General features: G+C 42.4%; 1 protein-coding gene across 6 annotated transcripts in view; it reads right to left on the reverse strand.

The window, feature by feature from the left end:
- Positions 1–15981, reverse strand: part of LOC146830504 (ubiquitin carboxyl-terminal hydrolase CYLD-like) — a 493223-nt gene that overhangs the window by 43839 nt on the left and 433403 nt on the right. For all 6 annotated transcript variants that reach the window (XM_085604702.1, XM_085604701.1, XM_085604700.1 and 3 more), the window contains 3 exons: positions 9642–9774; positions 9426–9534; positions 903–1021 (listed from right to left, as the gene is read on the reverse strand). In XM_085604702.1, coding sequence (XP_085460828.1) covers positions 903–1021; positions 9426–9534; positions 9642–9774 — 361 coding nt within the window. The remainder of the gene's footprint in view (positions 1–902; positions 1022–9425; positions 9535–9641; positions 9775–15981) is intronic.

Below are 15981 nucleotides of genomic sequence, written 5' to 3' on the forward strand. Positions count from 1 at the left end.
TGTACAAATAATTTACACATTGCCATTGTGGATAAGCCTGACTGCTCTTGCCAAGCTACCAAGGGGGCGAGCACAGGTTATTCAGCGTGTGTAACTTATTTACCCTGACAAGAATGATGGTCGCTACCTTGACAGGTTGCATACCACTGCCAAATAGAGACACCGGTTCTATCAGTGTGAATGTGAGACAGATTGTATGCATGACAGAAATGTTGTTTAAGGCAGAGTGTGTGCTTGTAAAATATTGTCTGTGTGAGTGTCAGTGTATAAGAGACAATGTTTCTCTCTGTTTATATAGATTTACAAACACACACACACACATATATATATATATATATATATATATATATCCAATGAACATTTAAAAAATTGCAGTGCTTCATCCATTTACTGTAAGTTGAATACAAAAAGCTATTTTGCAATCGGAAGAAGTAAAAAAGCTTTTTACAGTCACAAATGCTACAAGTCACAGGGCTTGAGATGGCAATAAGCTATGTCGTAATGTACAAATGTTACTTTGAAAGTCAGGAAAGTATTTCCAACTTGCAAAATAACTAGTGCAACCAATTCTGAATTCCAAATAGTAGGGGCATTATAGGGGTGTCTTCCTCCTATTTCGAGTTGCAATTAAATATATTGTTTGAGACCGCTGTCATGTTGACAAATCACGGATCAGCTTCTAACATCTGAATTCGGATGGTAACAAATTCACAAATAGGAACGATGGTGTGCAACCTTGTGGGGGAAGGAGAAAACTGATAGGAGAGACAACTGTATGTCCCAGAAAGTCATTCCTTCCATCTGAACATGTCTTTAAAGCAGTCATTGTCCCTTATAATAGCAAATATTCTAGGCACTATCAAAATGGTACACCATCCAGTGACAGTAATTAGCTGGAATACCTGCTTACAACACTTGTCGCAGTACTGTTTGAAGAGCGAGTTTGCAAACATCATGTCTTTGAAGCACTCAGGACACTCGAGAGTAGCAAGCTCTCCACAAACAATGCACTCTCTTGGACCTAGAATGAAGCAAAAGCAAAGCAAAAAATTCACAAAGATTCTGTCAACAGAGGAGGAAATGAGTCGATTAAAGACCTCTTAATTGTATTTACAGAGCATCAACAGAACTATAGGACAGAAACACCTGAACATATAAAGAAAATATTGAGCTGGAAATAAAGAAGTTGCCCTGACCATAATTTTTATATAGCTAAAATTTCCACTGATTATTCTTGCAACCTTAGGTAGCAACTGAATGAGAATATTTTAAAATAAATGTGATCCACATGACCCCAACTAACTGTATGCTGAAGGCATGATTCACAGAGCTATTTGTTCACCTGAGTGCTGCATAATATTCCCAAAATTGGATTTGCACTTATAAATGGGTTTAATCATATCCAATGAGGTCAAAATAATGTATCGATTCCCAAACCTTTCTCTGCAGTTCCTCACCCTGACTACTGTCTAAAATGTTTCCAGCGACGTGCAGGCTAGTTGCATAATCAGGGTGAGAAAGTGGAGACAATATCCCCAAAATTGATATAAGTTTAGGGTAAAGGGTTTATCTACAGGTAAACATATTTTCCTTATGTAGAAACAAAAAGAAATTAGTGTGAAACCACAGCTACACTTTTGTGTTAAAATTATGCATACGTAAATGTATACCAAGTATATTTGCATATACGTAAACAATAACAAAAAGAGAGTGAATTCATATTACGGTCTCAGCTATTGCTGGAAATCTGTAACTTGCAGATTCCTGAGCGGAGCTGTTGAATGCATTGTGAATTGCATGGTGTTTGGAAATGTATTCAAAATGTGAGATGAAACTTGCAGGAGCACATTTCTAATTACCTTTTGTGGTTTGGGCCCAAACTGTGCACACTTACCGTATGCTGCTGTGTTTGTCATCAAACATAATTGTGTGCACTAGAGCCACACAATTATAGAATCATAACCTACTGCAGAGGGCTGTACTGGTCGGTAAAGGACCTCTCCCCAAGAAAGAATGAGGTAGGGAACCACTTATAAACAATATAGGCTGCCACCAAATTAGCAGGTTGTCTGCGAGAGCAGTGTTTTCCCTTAATTGCACCATACATATGAAAACTATGTAGGTAACATGGAAGAACTACTAGCAAAAGGACCCTTTAGGCAGATCTTTAGAGGCATGCATCTGACGAGGATGGACTTGGCATATAAGTGTTCCTGTTTATTTTTGTAGAGCTTGCAGAGGCTCTCAACTCTTTTTTTTAATGCTGTCAGATGTGGTTGAATCTTCAGGTCTTGACTTAACAAAATCCCGGGCCTGGATGTTCCTGCCTTCCTGTGACAACCAGCTGAAGAACAACTTACTTACTTACTTTCGCTAACGCCATTTCTGGTAGAGACTATCAAGCCACTGATTCTTCAAGTTTTGAATAGTCCCCAGGCATCAGACTTGATCCAGAAACATTTCCGCGCAGTACTTCTGTACACCGATAGGTGGCACTGTGCAGATCCACAATGATGCCATACTGCTCTGCAAATGACATGTGGAGCCTATATAGGGCTGCTCTAACGTGCTGACGTTAGTTGCTTTCTAGGCTGTCTGCATCCCCAGACACATAGCCCGAATAGCAAATTGGTTATGACCAGTGTGCAAATTCCTAGACTTTGGGATCCTATTAATAGATAGAGCCTACTAGCCCTGGAAGGTGAAGGGAGAGGGGTCGTCTCTGATCCAATTGCGGTCCAGTAACCATCATGGCTGATTTTTTGCAGTCTTCTCTGAAATTTGAACGTGGCCGGAGAGGTTCCTTTGATGTTGGGCCCACTAGAACCTCAGATCCCACTGCAGAGCCTGCATATGCCACCTGTCCTTCTCGACTAGCAGGAGGCCATGAGTCACAGCAGCCTCGGAGTCCACCCCAAGGGAATCCAGTACCGAGGCTGAAAGATCCAGATCATAGCCTGAATGTCCTGGACTATCTTTCCACTGACAGGTACATGGAAATAGGCATCCTGCAGGTGAAACACCACCATCCAATGTCCAGGGTCGAGACAACACCTGGGCCATAGTGAGTATTTCAAATTTTTCCTTCTGGAGGAAGGAGTTGAAAGAGCACAGGTTTAAAACAGGACTAATGCCGCAGTCCTTCTTGGGCACCAGAAAGTGGCGGGAATACCAGCCACTTCCTACTTCTGGCAAGGGGACACTCACAACAGCCTCTTTGGCCAGAAGTGCTTGCACTTCCTGACGCAAAATACAGAGATGGTCCTCCACCAGTCGCTGGTGGGATGGTGGAAGGTGCGGCAGCTAGAGAATGAAAGGTAGGGCAAAAATCTCTTCCAAACATTTTTCAGGACTCAAATGTCTGATGTGGGGGCTTGCCAACCTGGCAAGAATCATTAGATCAGTACCTGACACAGTCATGCAATGCATGACGTTGATTGCCTGGAAGATGTCGGGGGAGGTGGGGTTATTGGCGCATATCTGGCCAGCTTCTGCTAACCTCCTGCCTTTCACCTGATGATGTAATGTGTGATGTATGTTAAAAATGTTTCCCTATCCTGAAGATGCATAGGAAAGTCTTCAAATGGTGCCCCACCAGCAGCCAGAAAACTGTCACCCAAGTCCTTGCAACAAACAAGCTGGACAAGATCAACAACCTCTATATCGGGATCAGCAAGCAATTCGCCGCGCGATTCCAGCCAATTCAGAACTCAGCAACTACAATCTCACTGAACCAACCACATCACATACACATCACACCGCAACATAGGGAACAGCACAGACTTCCAATTACAAACGGACTTAGTTCAAGCTCCTCATGTACACCTTCAAAGATCTACAAAACATGGACCCAGATTACCTCAACAACTGAATCTCATTTCACGAGCCTATGCTACACCTTTGCTCAGCTGGACTTCTACTGCCACGCATACGCAGAACAACAGCCGGCTGTCATGTCTTCTCTAAAATTGTTCCTAAACCCTGGATCTTCAATTCTTAAGTTCTACAAAAAGCTGAAGACATGGATCTTCAAATAGGCCCCTCTCCACAGCCCCGGCCCAGGCTAGTCCAATACCCTAGCACCAGGATACTCTCCTGGATGATAGTGCACGTTACAAAAATACATAACATAAATACAGCTGAAGCCATAAGTATTGTCATTGTTGATTTCCCTTAAAATGTTATTAATGATGTCATGTGTGATGTCAAATGCACCACAAGTTATTGTTCAAGCAGTAATGGCAATAAATGTGACTTATTTTGTCATTGATGTAATGTGTGAGGTCATTCTCGAAGCAAGGGGAAGGTGCAAGTTATGGTTTGTGCCATCAAGTCGACGTTGCATCTATACATTTGCTCCCTTTATATGGTGGGGAGACTCATAAGCTGCTTGAGAGTTCGCTTGTTTATGAGCAGTAGCCACTACTAGAGAGTCCGGTGTGAGTTGACTCCTAATGTATGTATGGTCCGCTTGGCAAGGTTTTATTTCTTTTACTCAACCCTAGGAGTAATAATTCTAGATCTAACTGGGTCATTAAAATATCTGTGGAATATCTGAGCATTCCTTTAGGCATGGGAAGATACTGTGTGGAACGCTGAATAAAAGAACGAGCTTCAAATCGAAAGTCATCTTCTGCTGCCTCAGTGTGTAGTGTTACCTTATGAAAATTAGCCGCCCTACTTATAAGGTTGTGGTAGGCAGTGATGTTGTCAGGAGGGGAAGGTTTGGATGGATAAAGATCAGGATCAGTGTTAACTGGTGGATCTGTGTCATATGACCCAAGTCATCATGTGAAGGTAATGAATGCTGGTCATCGTCTCCCCCATCTCCTGTAAAAGAATGTAGTGATCCCTCTCGTGAATTTACAGTGTCATGAAACGGTGACTGTTGTGGTGATGGAGTATGAATATCTGGGATTGGAAGAGAGCTCAAGTGAAATGGACTAGTAGCTTTAGCCTCTTTCTTCTTTTTTGCAGCAATAAGAATATCTATTGTGCCTGGAAAAGAAAGCTATTTGCTGGTTGGACATGTTCCTGAGGGGGCCTGGTGAGCATTCTTTCTGTATCAGGGTGAAATATTAAGTCTTTTTTAATGAGAATCCAGCTGCTGATGCAATTTCCCAAGTACTGGCTGTACAGTTTCTGGAGAAAGCAGCACGTTTTGTTCTTTTGGTTCCGACCCCAAATTATCTCTAGCAATTTTCAGTATCTAATGTTTCGGTCCAGTAGACATCTTTTTTGATGCAGAGTCTGATGTCTGTTTCCGATCCAAAGATTTCAGCTCCGAAGATGTGTTAGTGTCTACTTTTGATTGTCTTGGTGCAGAAAGTCGAGCCAAGTCCGATGCAGAATGTTTCGAATCGAGGACTTGCACTTTAGGTTGGTTTTTTTTTAGCTGAAGCGAGGCTAGATATTCTGAAATCAGCCAGTCAGTGCCGACCATGACCCGTAGGCAGTGGTGGGCTAGCAGCAGACTTTGTGGTGTTGGTTGGTTGGGTGACAGAGGCCGGGGCAAGTTACTCATAGTTTGTTGTCCTGATGTGATGGTATCCTGTTATGCATTGGAGTCTGAACCCTGTTCTAGAGAGAAGTTTCCCTCATCTGCAGCCTTGGGAAATGGTGTTTTCTATACTATTGCGAACTGCGCATTAAAAGCACTAAAACATGAGATATATATATATATATATATATATATATATATATATATATATATATATATTTCCATCACAAAAATATATTGTTGCAGGAAACCTATTAATTAGTAATGTGTTGTACTTATGTCAAACATAGGGCATGGTGAGAAATGTCAACTGTAGTGCAAACCATTCTTTTAACGATGTAACCTCTCTGTTTAGTGCAGCAGCTTACATAGTTCTCATCCTCAAAACATTTTCCTCTGAATTTCAATATACCTAAACACACACTTCTTCCTCGCATTTCTGTTATTGAGTGTCTGAACGATAGGAGAAACCCCAGTCAAAAATCCTATTGAAATATTTGAGAACTTCTAATCCTCAACATCAAGCAAATGGACCTTGTATGATTCCATCTCACTCCTTTGTGACCTTGCAACGGAGGCACCCTTTCCAACATCCCACAAGTTGATTCTCCCCTTAGGATGGTCGATTGACATTCATTTCCTAGCATCGCAAATGGTGAAGGTGAGGCTCATTTGACTATTCAAGATCCAGTTGGGTTGAGGCTAGTTCCATCAGCTTGTTTAATGAAATCTCCATCAGTGTCAGATACACCACGCACCGTGTGTCATTTTTCATCTACAAGCATTGCTGACCCTGATATGATTGCCTTAGAGATGGCTAGTCAGGTGCTAGATCGACCATCCATAACAGGCCATTCTCCATCTATTAGTATTGTTGATCCTGACGTAACTATCTTGGTGACGTCTAGTCAAGTCTCACCTAAGAAGAAGTCTGTTGCAGTTAATAATGGGATCTCCTGCTTATCTTGGAATGTTGCTGCTCTAAAATCTAAAACCATTATTCCCGATTGGAACTCCTTTATTTAGTCATATGACATTTCTTTATTCCAGCAAACCTGGTGTGTGGAACCTGTTTCTAAACTTGGTTATTTTAACTATTTTGTACCCACCATCTGTGGATCAGCTGGTAGATCCTCAGGGGGTCTCACCATATGGGTTAGAATGGAACTGAATTGTAAAATCCATCCACTTGGTATTGACTAAGAGACGGGCTAATTACATTGATATATAGAATATATATACTAGAGGTGTTCAGGCAGCCTACAGTCACATACCATTATAGCTCTGGAGAAACTTTTGCTAGTACACCACTCTAATTCGTGTTTGATAGTAGGGGGTGACTTCAACACCTAATTTGAGCCCCTAGACAATGATAATCTCAGTGGTGTAGGTAATGAGGATAAAATTTATGGAATACCACAGCCCGATCATCCCCCAATAACGAGGTGGATGGAGGCTGACCTTCAGCTGAAAGCTTTCACTCTGGATTTTGGCCTGAGAGCAGCCAACGACAGAGCTCTCTCTGATAGGAAGGGTGCAGACACATATAGCAATTCAATCCATTCTAGCCACATCGATTATATCCTTTTAGACCTCCGTCTTTGTCATCTCTTGTTGATATGTCCTTCATCAATAGGACAGACTGATCATGACCCCCCCCACCTCCGAGCCTCTCTTTGAATTCTCTTTGTTCTAAATTAGGAACTGACAGCTGTTGCCTGTCACAACGAGGGATATGTCACCATCGATTGGTATGCGCCAGCTCAAACAGACTCAGATCGTTGAGACTCCCCTTGTTTTAGACTGAATTAGTTTGGATCTAAAGGACTGTTTGACAGAAATAAGTTCCCTGACTCAACCATTGGCAGATAGCCTAGTAACTATGACTGACCTGCATAATAAGTTTTTCAAGAAAATATTATGTTATTTTACGGTTCCCTCTACTAATCGTGGAAAGACATTTTGTGAAGAGAACAAGTGGTTTGACAAAGAAAGTAGATGCTCTTGTAGCGATCTTGGATGGGCATTAAGAACTAAGTATGTTGGAGTAATTTGCCTGGCTAGGGAGGGATACACAAGGGCTCAGTCTAAGGCCAAGAAGGCTTGGTATGAAGACAGATGGCAGGATCTCAACAGGCCTGTTCCCTCAAGGACTCTACCAGGTTCTGGACCATTGTTAAACGGGGGAGTGATGTTTCCTTTGTTGACCTTTACTCTGCTTTTGATCTGGTTCCGCATGACTTGTTATGGCAGGTTTTGGGTGATCTGGGTCTTCCTAACAGACTTTTGCTTCACCTGATCCGTCTTCATGAAGGGAATTTTGCCCAAGTTAGCTGGGGATCCCACGGGCAGGTGACAGATTATTTCCCATTACTAAGGGTGTTCGTCAGGAGTGTGTACTGTGCCTACCCTATTTTCCCTCTACCTCAATAACGTTGCCTCCCATCTGTCCTCCCTTTCAACTGATACTCCATCCTTAGCAGGCATCAAAACACGGATTATCTTATTCACGGATGATACCTTATTGATGTCCAATACCCTGAGTGGTTTGCAACACCCATTACATTCTTTTCTGGAATTTGGCACCTCTGGTGGTTTGGAAATCAACTCCGCGAAGACAAAGTTAATGTTTTTCAATATATATAGGTCTTTCAAAGGGAAGCTCAAGCAAGGAGATGTTCCACTTGATAGTGTACAGATATTTAGTTATTTGGGAGTTACTCTACCCTCGAACTCCTCATGGAAATCCCAGTGGGACCTTTGGATTCTCAAACATAGGAAAATATCAGGGGCCATAGCAATAAAACATAATAGCTCTCTTACAAAACTGATTGCCTCTATTTTGCAAATTTATGATGCCAAAGCTGCGAGTGCTCGTCTTTATGGTTCAGAGTTATGGTTTTTTTCCAATCTTTCGCCACAGACTAGATCAGAAAATACTTTCTTGAGGAATCTGGTCCTCATACCACAAAGTACCCTCCCAATAAGCCTCTGATGACGGATATAGGTCATCGTACACCGGCAGATAGAGCTAAATTGCGTCCCTTGTTGTTTTGGAGGAGGTTGTGGTCCCAGCCCAAACTCATGCAATATGATGACGCACTAAGGGTAGTGATGGCTGCTGATAGATACCACAAAATACCTTTTTTTATTATTTTAAATCTACATTCTTTCTGGAACCGTATTAAGATACAATCTCAGCCCCTTTTGATAGGGAACTGTACTTTCAATTTAGGACAGGCGCATTGCCTCTCAAGACTTACTGCTAGATGGGCCCCAGACAAAGATGGAGTGTGCCCATTATGTAAAATTGCTTCCGAATCTGTTGGACATGTCTTATTTGCCTGTTATGGGTATGCTGGTATTCGTCGTACATGGATTAAAGCCATGTCCTGGCTGATGGGGACACGCAGTAGCCAAGTAGAGCTTAGTATATTCAGAATAGATTCGAATCAGGTATATGCATGTGCTATTGCTAAGTTTCTGGGTAAAATGTGGGTCATTCGTGCAAAAGCAATGATTGTTATTGTATAACCCCCATATTAACTCCCAGTCTGCATCAGCAAACAATACACCTTCTCGTCTAGTTCAACTACAATAGATCCTTAAGTGGACATTATAGCTTCTTTGTATGAATGTCGCCCGTTATTCTTGTGCTCTACTGCACCTTTTCCATACAAACCATGGTTGCGAAGAGGACCCTTTTGTGCAGTTGTCTTAAACATTTGCTCTATAATCTCTTTTCACTTAGCTTTGTGATGTAATGCTCTTTTATCAAACTGGTTTTACTATGTTTTTATATAGTTTTTATTTAATGACAATTTTTGTATTTATTGTACGCTTTTATGACTAATGTTGAATAAAGCAAATTAAAATGAAAAAAATGAAACCCTTCAATACTTTACACAGCAAGTGTTAAACTTACTTTCAAACAGCAGGTCAGTGATATCCAGCTCAAGTGAAGGAATTATTTTACTAAACATCTTGTACTCCTTGCCAAACCGAGGCATTTGAATTATAAAGCAGGATGGTATCTGCCAAGATAAAGGGAGAAAATACTTTCAACAATACGTTCCTCAATCTAAAAGGACAAAGGGAGTCCAAGCCCCCTCCTGCTGCACTTCGTCAGAGAACTGCTTACCTCAGTTAGCTTTAAATCAGATGAGATGAAGGAGTGTGCCACCAGCTGCTGGACGTCCGGCACCAACATGTCCTCCTGCTTCTCCATGAAAATTTGGTAACAATAGCACTCCTGTACCTTCTGTCCTCCTGACCTACAGCAGATATCCAAGACAAGTCACAACCTTTTCAAATGTTCAGAATAAAGGCCCTAAGCTTTTCACCAATGATTGAAAACCAGTTTTATTTAGAATTTTAAGCCAAGTCAAATTAATGCCTTAGAGAAATAATGTTGTTTTCCTAAAAATTATATAAGCCATAAGCCGCATGTCGAAAGTTGATGTACTTGTGAAGGTAGCCTCTCAGACGAATTCCAGGCTTCAATATTATAATATCTATTTGTGGGAAATCCGCACAGGAAGCCACTGTGTTCTCTGGCACCTAGTTGACTTCTCTTTTTATTAAAAAAAAAAAGCCATAATTTCCAAGTATGAAATAACATGTTTATACGCTTTATACGAAGTCCACATGGTAATTAACCCCAAGGGTTTTTATACAAACTGACACCAAAGGTAAAATGTTGTATTACAGTTTGAATCAAGTTATGGGATCCTTCTGTTTTGTTACTGTGCAACAATTGACGGTTATGTTTATTCTCCAGCAAGATTACATACTATTTATAGTAATACAGCAGCCCATTGCCAAAGAAGTCTCTGAGATTCAGGAGATTTAGTGCATCACTTCTAGCATCGTCACGAGTTAATGCATGACTTGGAGGAAATCTTTTTAGGTCTCGCCTGGGCAGCGTGCATGCGCTGCTCTAGGAGGGCCTTTAGCCATCGGTCTTCGCTTTTTGTAAGCACTGCACTCGTGCTTGTGCTGGCATCCACCATGCGGGAGCGAGCAGCGGCGCGCGCGCGCTAATTGAAAACATTTGGTCTGCGCGCCGCTGCTCGCTCCCGCAAGGGACATGCCAGCACAAGCACGAGTGCTTCTTGTTTAAAATTGAAAACACAGTGGTTGCATTTATTGCCATGGCTTCACGGCACCGCGTTTCATGAAGTGCAGAGGTATTTTTTCTTTACAACTGACACTTCTGTGGAAGCGTGTGAGCCCACCCGCCTTTTATCAACACAGCGTCCGCTTCATGGCACCGCGCTTCATGTTTCATGAAGTGCAGAGGCCATGAAGCGGGTGCCGTATTGCTAAAAGAAAGGCATAAGGCAGCTTCCTCCGACTTTAAAACAGGGTTTTCATTCTTGTTTGTATTGCGGCTCTTTGTCTCTTCCCTTTGTTCCCCCCACAGAAGTAGCATGCAACATGATAAATGCAATCACCAGTCAGCACACTGCTGGGGAGTTAACTCTTTCCAGGTTGACAGCTCCTCTTGCCCCTGCCATAATATAATGCTTCATGAATTATTTCCCAACTCTAGAGAAGATTTCCTTTTTCATAAGTTGAAAATGTTATCAAAATGTTGTTTTACCATTTGTTCAAGGTAACAATGTGCTTCGTGTTTCAAAATTATATTTAAGCTCATAGCACACACCAAGAAAATGAATTGCCTCTAAACACTTCCAGGGTAAACAGAACACTCACATTTTTTGAATATAAATCAATTAACACAAATATTTACCAGATAGTAGAACTGGAATACCAGAGCAAATGCTTTGTCCAGGATCACACACATATTGCACAACAGGGAAGCAGTGATCTCAAAATTCACTGTGCGTGGCTCCATAACAAGCAACTTATCTGAAGGGTCACCTCTATATTAAGCTTACATCATTTCTATAAAAGGCACACACCTGCGCAAGTACAGTCTCTCTCTCCCTCCCTCATCCTCTTAACACTTTTTACATATTTATTATATGAACACAAATTTCTAATACCATGTTACTGTTTTTATATTGCGCTCTCGCACCCAAACTGCTTCTTGCCGGTAATGAGTAAGATGCATATTGGACCGGGAGAAGACATGGAGAGAATCAAACTTAGTAATATGCCAGCAGGATCAAGGATGTTTAGAATACTTGAATATAACAATTTATTACCGTATGCTTCTTTAATAAAATCACATGTGGCACTTGGTTTCTTTTCAAATAGATTTAATCTGTGCTATAAACTAAACACATACTGAGTTAAAGGGAGTCTCCAGTGATAAAAGGCACATCATAAACATGTGATTGGGACTTTCTTTATTTAGGTTGTTTGCCTGGCTCTCTTTGTAAACTTCACTTTTTACCACTGCCATCCTTTTCAGTCTGCTACAATAACAAACCAAGAATGTGCCATTTTTAGGTCTCGCTTACGCAGCGCGCATGCGCTGCATAGGAAAAAGACCTTTAGAAATCGATTCAGTTTTGCAGTCAAAAACGTGCACGCATTGCATTGCTTTGAATGGCAATGCGTGCACGTTTGGCGATTCCCTTGCGGGAGCGAGCTTTGAAACCATCTGTTTGTAATTACAGATGGTTCCTGCTCGCTCCCGCAAGGGAAACAGGCGCAGGCCCATTCCTTTCTCCCCTCCCCCTGCTGCTTCTCGTCAATTTTGTTTTTATATTGTCTGCCCCTCACGACTTCCACTGCATCGCCCAGCATCTGCCCTGCTGCTCCTTTCCACATCAATACTGCTCTTTCCCCAAGTTACATGCACTTCTCTGGCCTTCAGTCACTATTCCTAGCCAGCCTCACATGTGCTTTCTTGGCATTTTCAGTGCTGCTACCCTACGCCAATGTTTTGCTCTCCCTCGCGCTGCTCTCCCCCCAGACACTACTCCCTGTAGTGATGTACTTTAGCAGATTGTCACTAGGGTTGTATGAGCTGAAGGGGACAGTTTATGTTCAAGGCCTTTACTGGAATAAATATAAGCGCTTCAACGCCTCGTCGTAAGCGCCATGTAAATGCAATTTACAATTTCATGCATGACTGACACGTGTGAGACCAGTCTTTCCACTTCACTCTGCCCCTATTATCCCTGCCGCTCTCCACTGCTCTCGCTCCAAGTACTTCTTCCTTCACTCTAGTTCTTCGCTGCTCTCCCCCGCGTAACCAACGCCTTTCTTAGCCTCTGTACTGCTCTCCTCCACAGCGGTGCTCTCTGGCCTCTTTTTTGCATTCTCCGCCTCCCTTTTCTGTACTCGTCCCCAGCATCCGCTGCGTCGCCTCCTACATATGTTTGATGCCAGCGGCGAGCGAGTCATGCAAATAGGGTAGCAGTGCATAGGTTTGAGCAGGCGTATTCAGGGTAAACACAGAATACGCAAAATACAGGCCACTTGCAGATCACTCGTGGAAACCATCACGTTTGAAGCTCAACTGGAGTTCACTAGTTGGGAGAAGTCCATCCCTTCATACCCGGTAACTTGCTTCTGCAGGGAGGGAGCAGTTCTGTGACCTGAATGTAGAAAGATGCCCGTGGTATGGCCAACACTCCTTTTGGAGTCAAAGGAGACAGAAGAATGATGAAAGATGAGCGTGTGGGTATGACCTATTTAACCATAAACTTATTGGTGGCTTACACTTATCATTTACTGCTTATCTGGATACATTGCGTTGGAGGATCTTATTGGTGTCCTTCATTTCGTGTAATTGGTAGGGCGCATTGTCTTTGGAAATGGATATTTGCCTTCAAAGTTTTGTGTTACCTAGGACCTTTTTCCGAGTAGGCCGCTAATGGCCAGTTGGGCACAAACAAATTTGGGCCACATTTTTGACATCACATACTCAAATTTCATATTAACCACTGCAAAAATGAAATGATGCAGTGTGGAAAAACTGCTGGTTCTGACTTTTGTGACTTGCATAGTGTTAAAACATGAGTAAAACAATACGCACATTATTTTGACATGACACTCAGGGCAAGGAGTTGTTTTTACAGAAGTTGGAAAAAAATTGAGTATTGCTGTAACATTCTTTCCCAAGGGCAGATTTATCATCACTTACGTCCAAATGCTCCAGTCCTGCCTTAATGGCAAATTCACATGTTGAATATTGAAACTAAGTAAATGTGGACTGTTTAGGGGCTCGTTTTATTTTATTGCAATCTTATTAGCTAACCACTCCGTATCAGGGAAATTTGTAGTTCGAATTTGTGGTGATTCTTTACTTTTTTTGCTTAGGACAATTAATCCAGTCATCTGGATTTAAGAGTTTTTGGAAAATCTTCCTGCAATTGCCAAAAAATCACCTCTTCTTAGTTGATTCGTTGTATCCTGTTATGTTCTAAGTTTATTCATGAATGAAGAAAAAACTTAAGACCGTTATTTAATAAGAGGGATAGACGTAGATTTAGTGTTTGTTTGAGATTAATTCTGAAAGTGTTGTCCTCACGGTCTCTTTAATAACGATTAGCAAGAAATGGTTATTTCGTTTTTTTGTCCTGTATATGCCAAACTAAGGAAGACGTGGCTTATTCCAAAATGCCGCATTTTGTCCGTAGTCCATCTAAAGGAAGCAATTCTGATATTAAGTTCGGAAAAGTACAGAGTGAGTTGTTTACTCAGTATCTCACTATTTAGTGTATGCATGGGGCTGTAGATGAAAACATTTACGAACTTGTATTATAACTGGAACATGCACTTTAAGGGAAATATTGTATTTTAATGTAGTAATTTTTTTATTAGGTATTAAGTAAGAACAAACACGATAATTAGACAAGGGTACATCGTAATACAAAGTCTAGATTGCAACGTGATGGATATATCCATCTATGTACATCAACAGCATAATTCAACAAGCATTGGCATAGCTAATAGGTCTCGCCTTTGGGACCTTATACGTTTTTAGCCATGCAACAGTTGATGTCGTTGCACCAAGGATATTGTGCTGCATAACTAAATATTTATAAGGTCCTAAAAGCGGAACCTATTGGCTTTGCAAATGCTTGTTAGGTTGAGCCTGGGCTTAGCACATATGCAATCTTCAAGACATAATGCTACTGGAATAAATATGGACTTTATCTCTTAAACATTACTATAGGGATGATCTGACGGTTTAGTTGTGGGTTGATTTATGTAGAATTGTGTACTTTGCTAATAGCTAATTCCTTGATGAATGGGAGTAATATTTCCTGCCACTTTTAAACGGCACGATGTTTGTTAAGTGCTGCATAGCTAAACACTTATAAGTTCCAAACGCGGGACCTATTGGCCATGCCAATGCTTGTTTGTTTTGGGCGTGAACTGATACGCGAACTGCAAAGTGAAACCGCCACTCCTGATGTCAGATGCCAGTTTCAGTGAGGAGGGGAGCGGAGCGAAGTTAACCGGTGAGCTACGCGCTCCAGGTCTTTGAGCCCCGTGCTCCGTTGCCCCCCCTCGATGATTTTACGCTGGAGTGGAGCAGAGGGGACAGGCAAGTGTGCTCCACGCTACTGGGGGGTGGGGGAGGGGGAATGCGGGGGGCAGGGGCAAACCTGGGTTCTGAGTCTGCAGCCCTGAGGATTTCGTATTGAATGTCGTGGCCTTTCTCAGGTTCCCTAAATGTCTCCCAGTCCCAGTAAAGGGGGGGCGGGGGTTTGATGGCTGAATGCGAGCCAGCCATAGCACTCGGTTTGTCGGTCTCCAGCGGGAGAGTCCTTTGGCGTAGGGGGCATTTGGCTCAGTCCTCAAAACTCTTCTGCCAGTCGTATTGTTTTTCTCCCAACTCCGGAAAGCAGGAGGCGGGAGGTAAGGAGGCAGACCGAAGTATTGGTGACACAAGGTGCAAGTTGATGAGCTGGACGTTGCGATATTGTGCTATAGTTGCAACTTGGAGCACTTAGTGCGCAGTGGAGGCTTCAACTTGGAGCACTTAGTGCGCAGTGGGGGCTTAGGACGCAGGCCCACAGTGAGGTGCGGAGGCGGCCAGCATTTGGTCCGTGCGGCTTGTGGTGGGGAGCCTGCACTCTGCCCACATATGTATCTTTTGCTGGATATTGCTAGCTTTCTGCTTGTCATTTGAAAACCTGGACCTGGTCTCTCCTGCTGCCTGCTGGCTGTGCCCCCTTTTATTTTATTACGTCTATCTCTGCAAAAATTGTCATCACTGCCATCTATGCCTGCTGGATATTGTTAAATTAAATGTCTTCAAATTCAACCTTGCGACAAGCGTTATGTGGTTAGTGGTGGCTGGTGCCTGGACGTGATCTTGGATTCAAAACATTGAAATATACTGAAATTCCGAAATATTTCAAGTTTAATTTCAATACCTGAGGGGTGGGGATGCGGTAGAGTGGTTGTTAGAGTGGCCACATTGGGTTGAGCCTGTCCTCACGGAGATAGCCCTGTTAGGTAAGGGTGCAGTCTGTGAGCTCAGTGTTTGCTCCCCTTCCCTACCTAGTATCTTGTTTCTAGCACATCAAGCAGTTAGTGCACCAGCA

Source organism: Triturus cristatus, chromosome 5_1 (genome assembly GCF_964204655.1).
Source record: "Triturus cristatus chromosome 5_1, aTriCri1.1, whole genome shotgun sequence".
NCBI classification, from domain to species: Eukaryota; Metazoa; Chordata; class Amphibia; order Caudata; family Salamandridae; genus Triturus; species Triturus cristatus.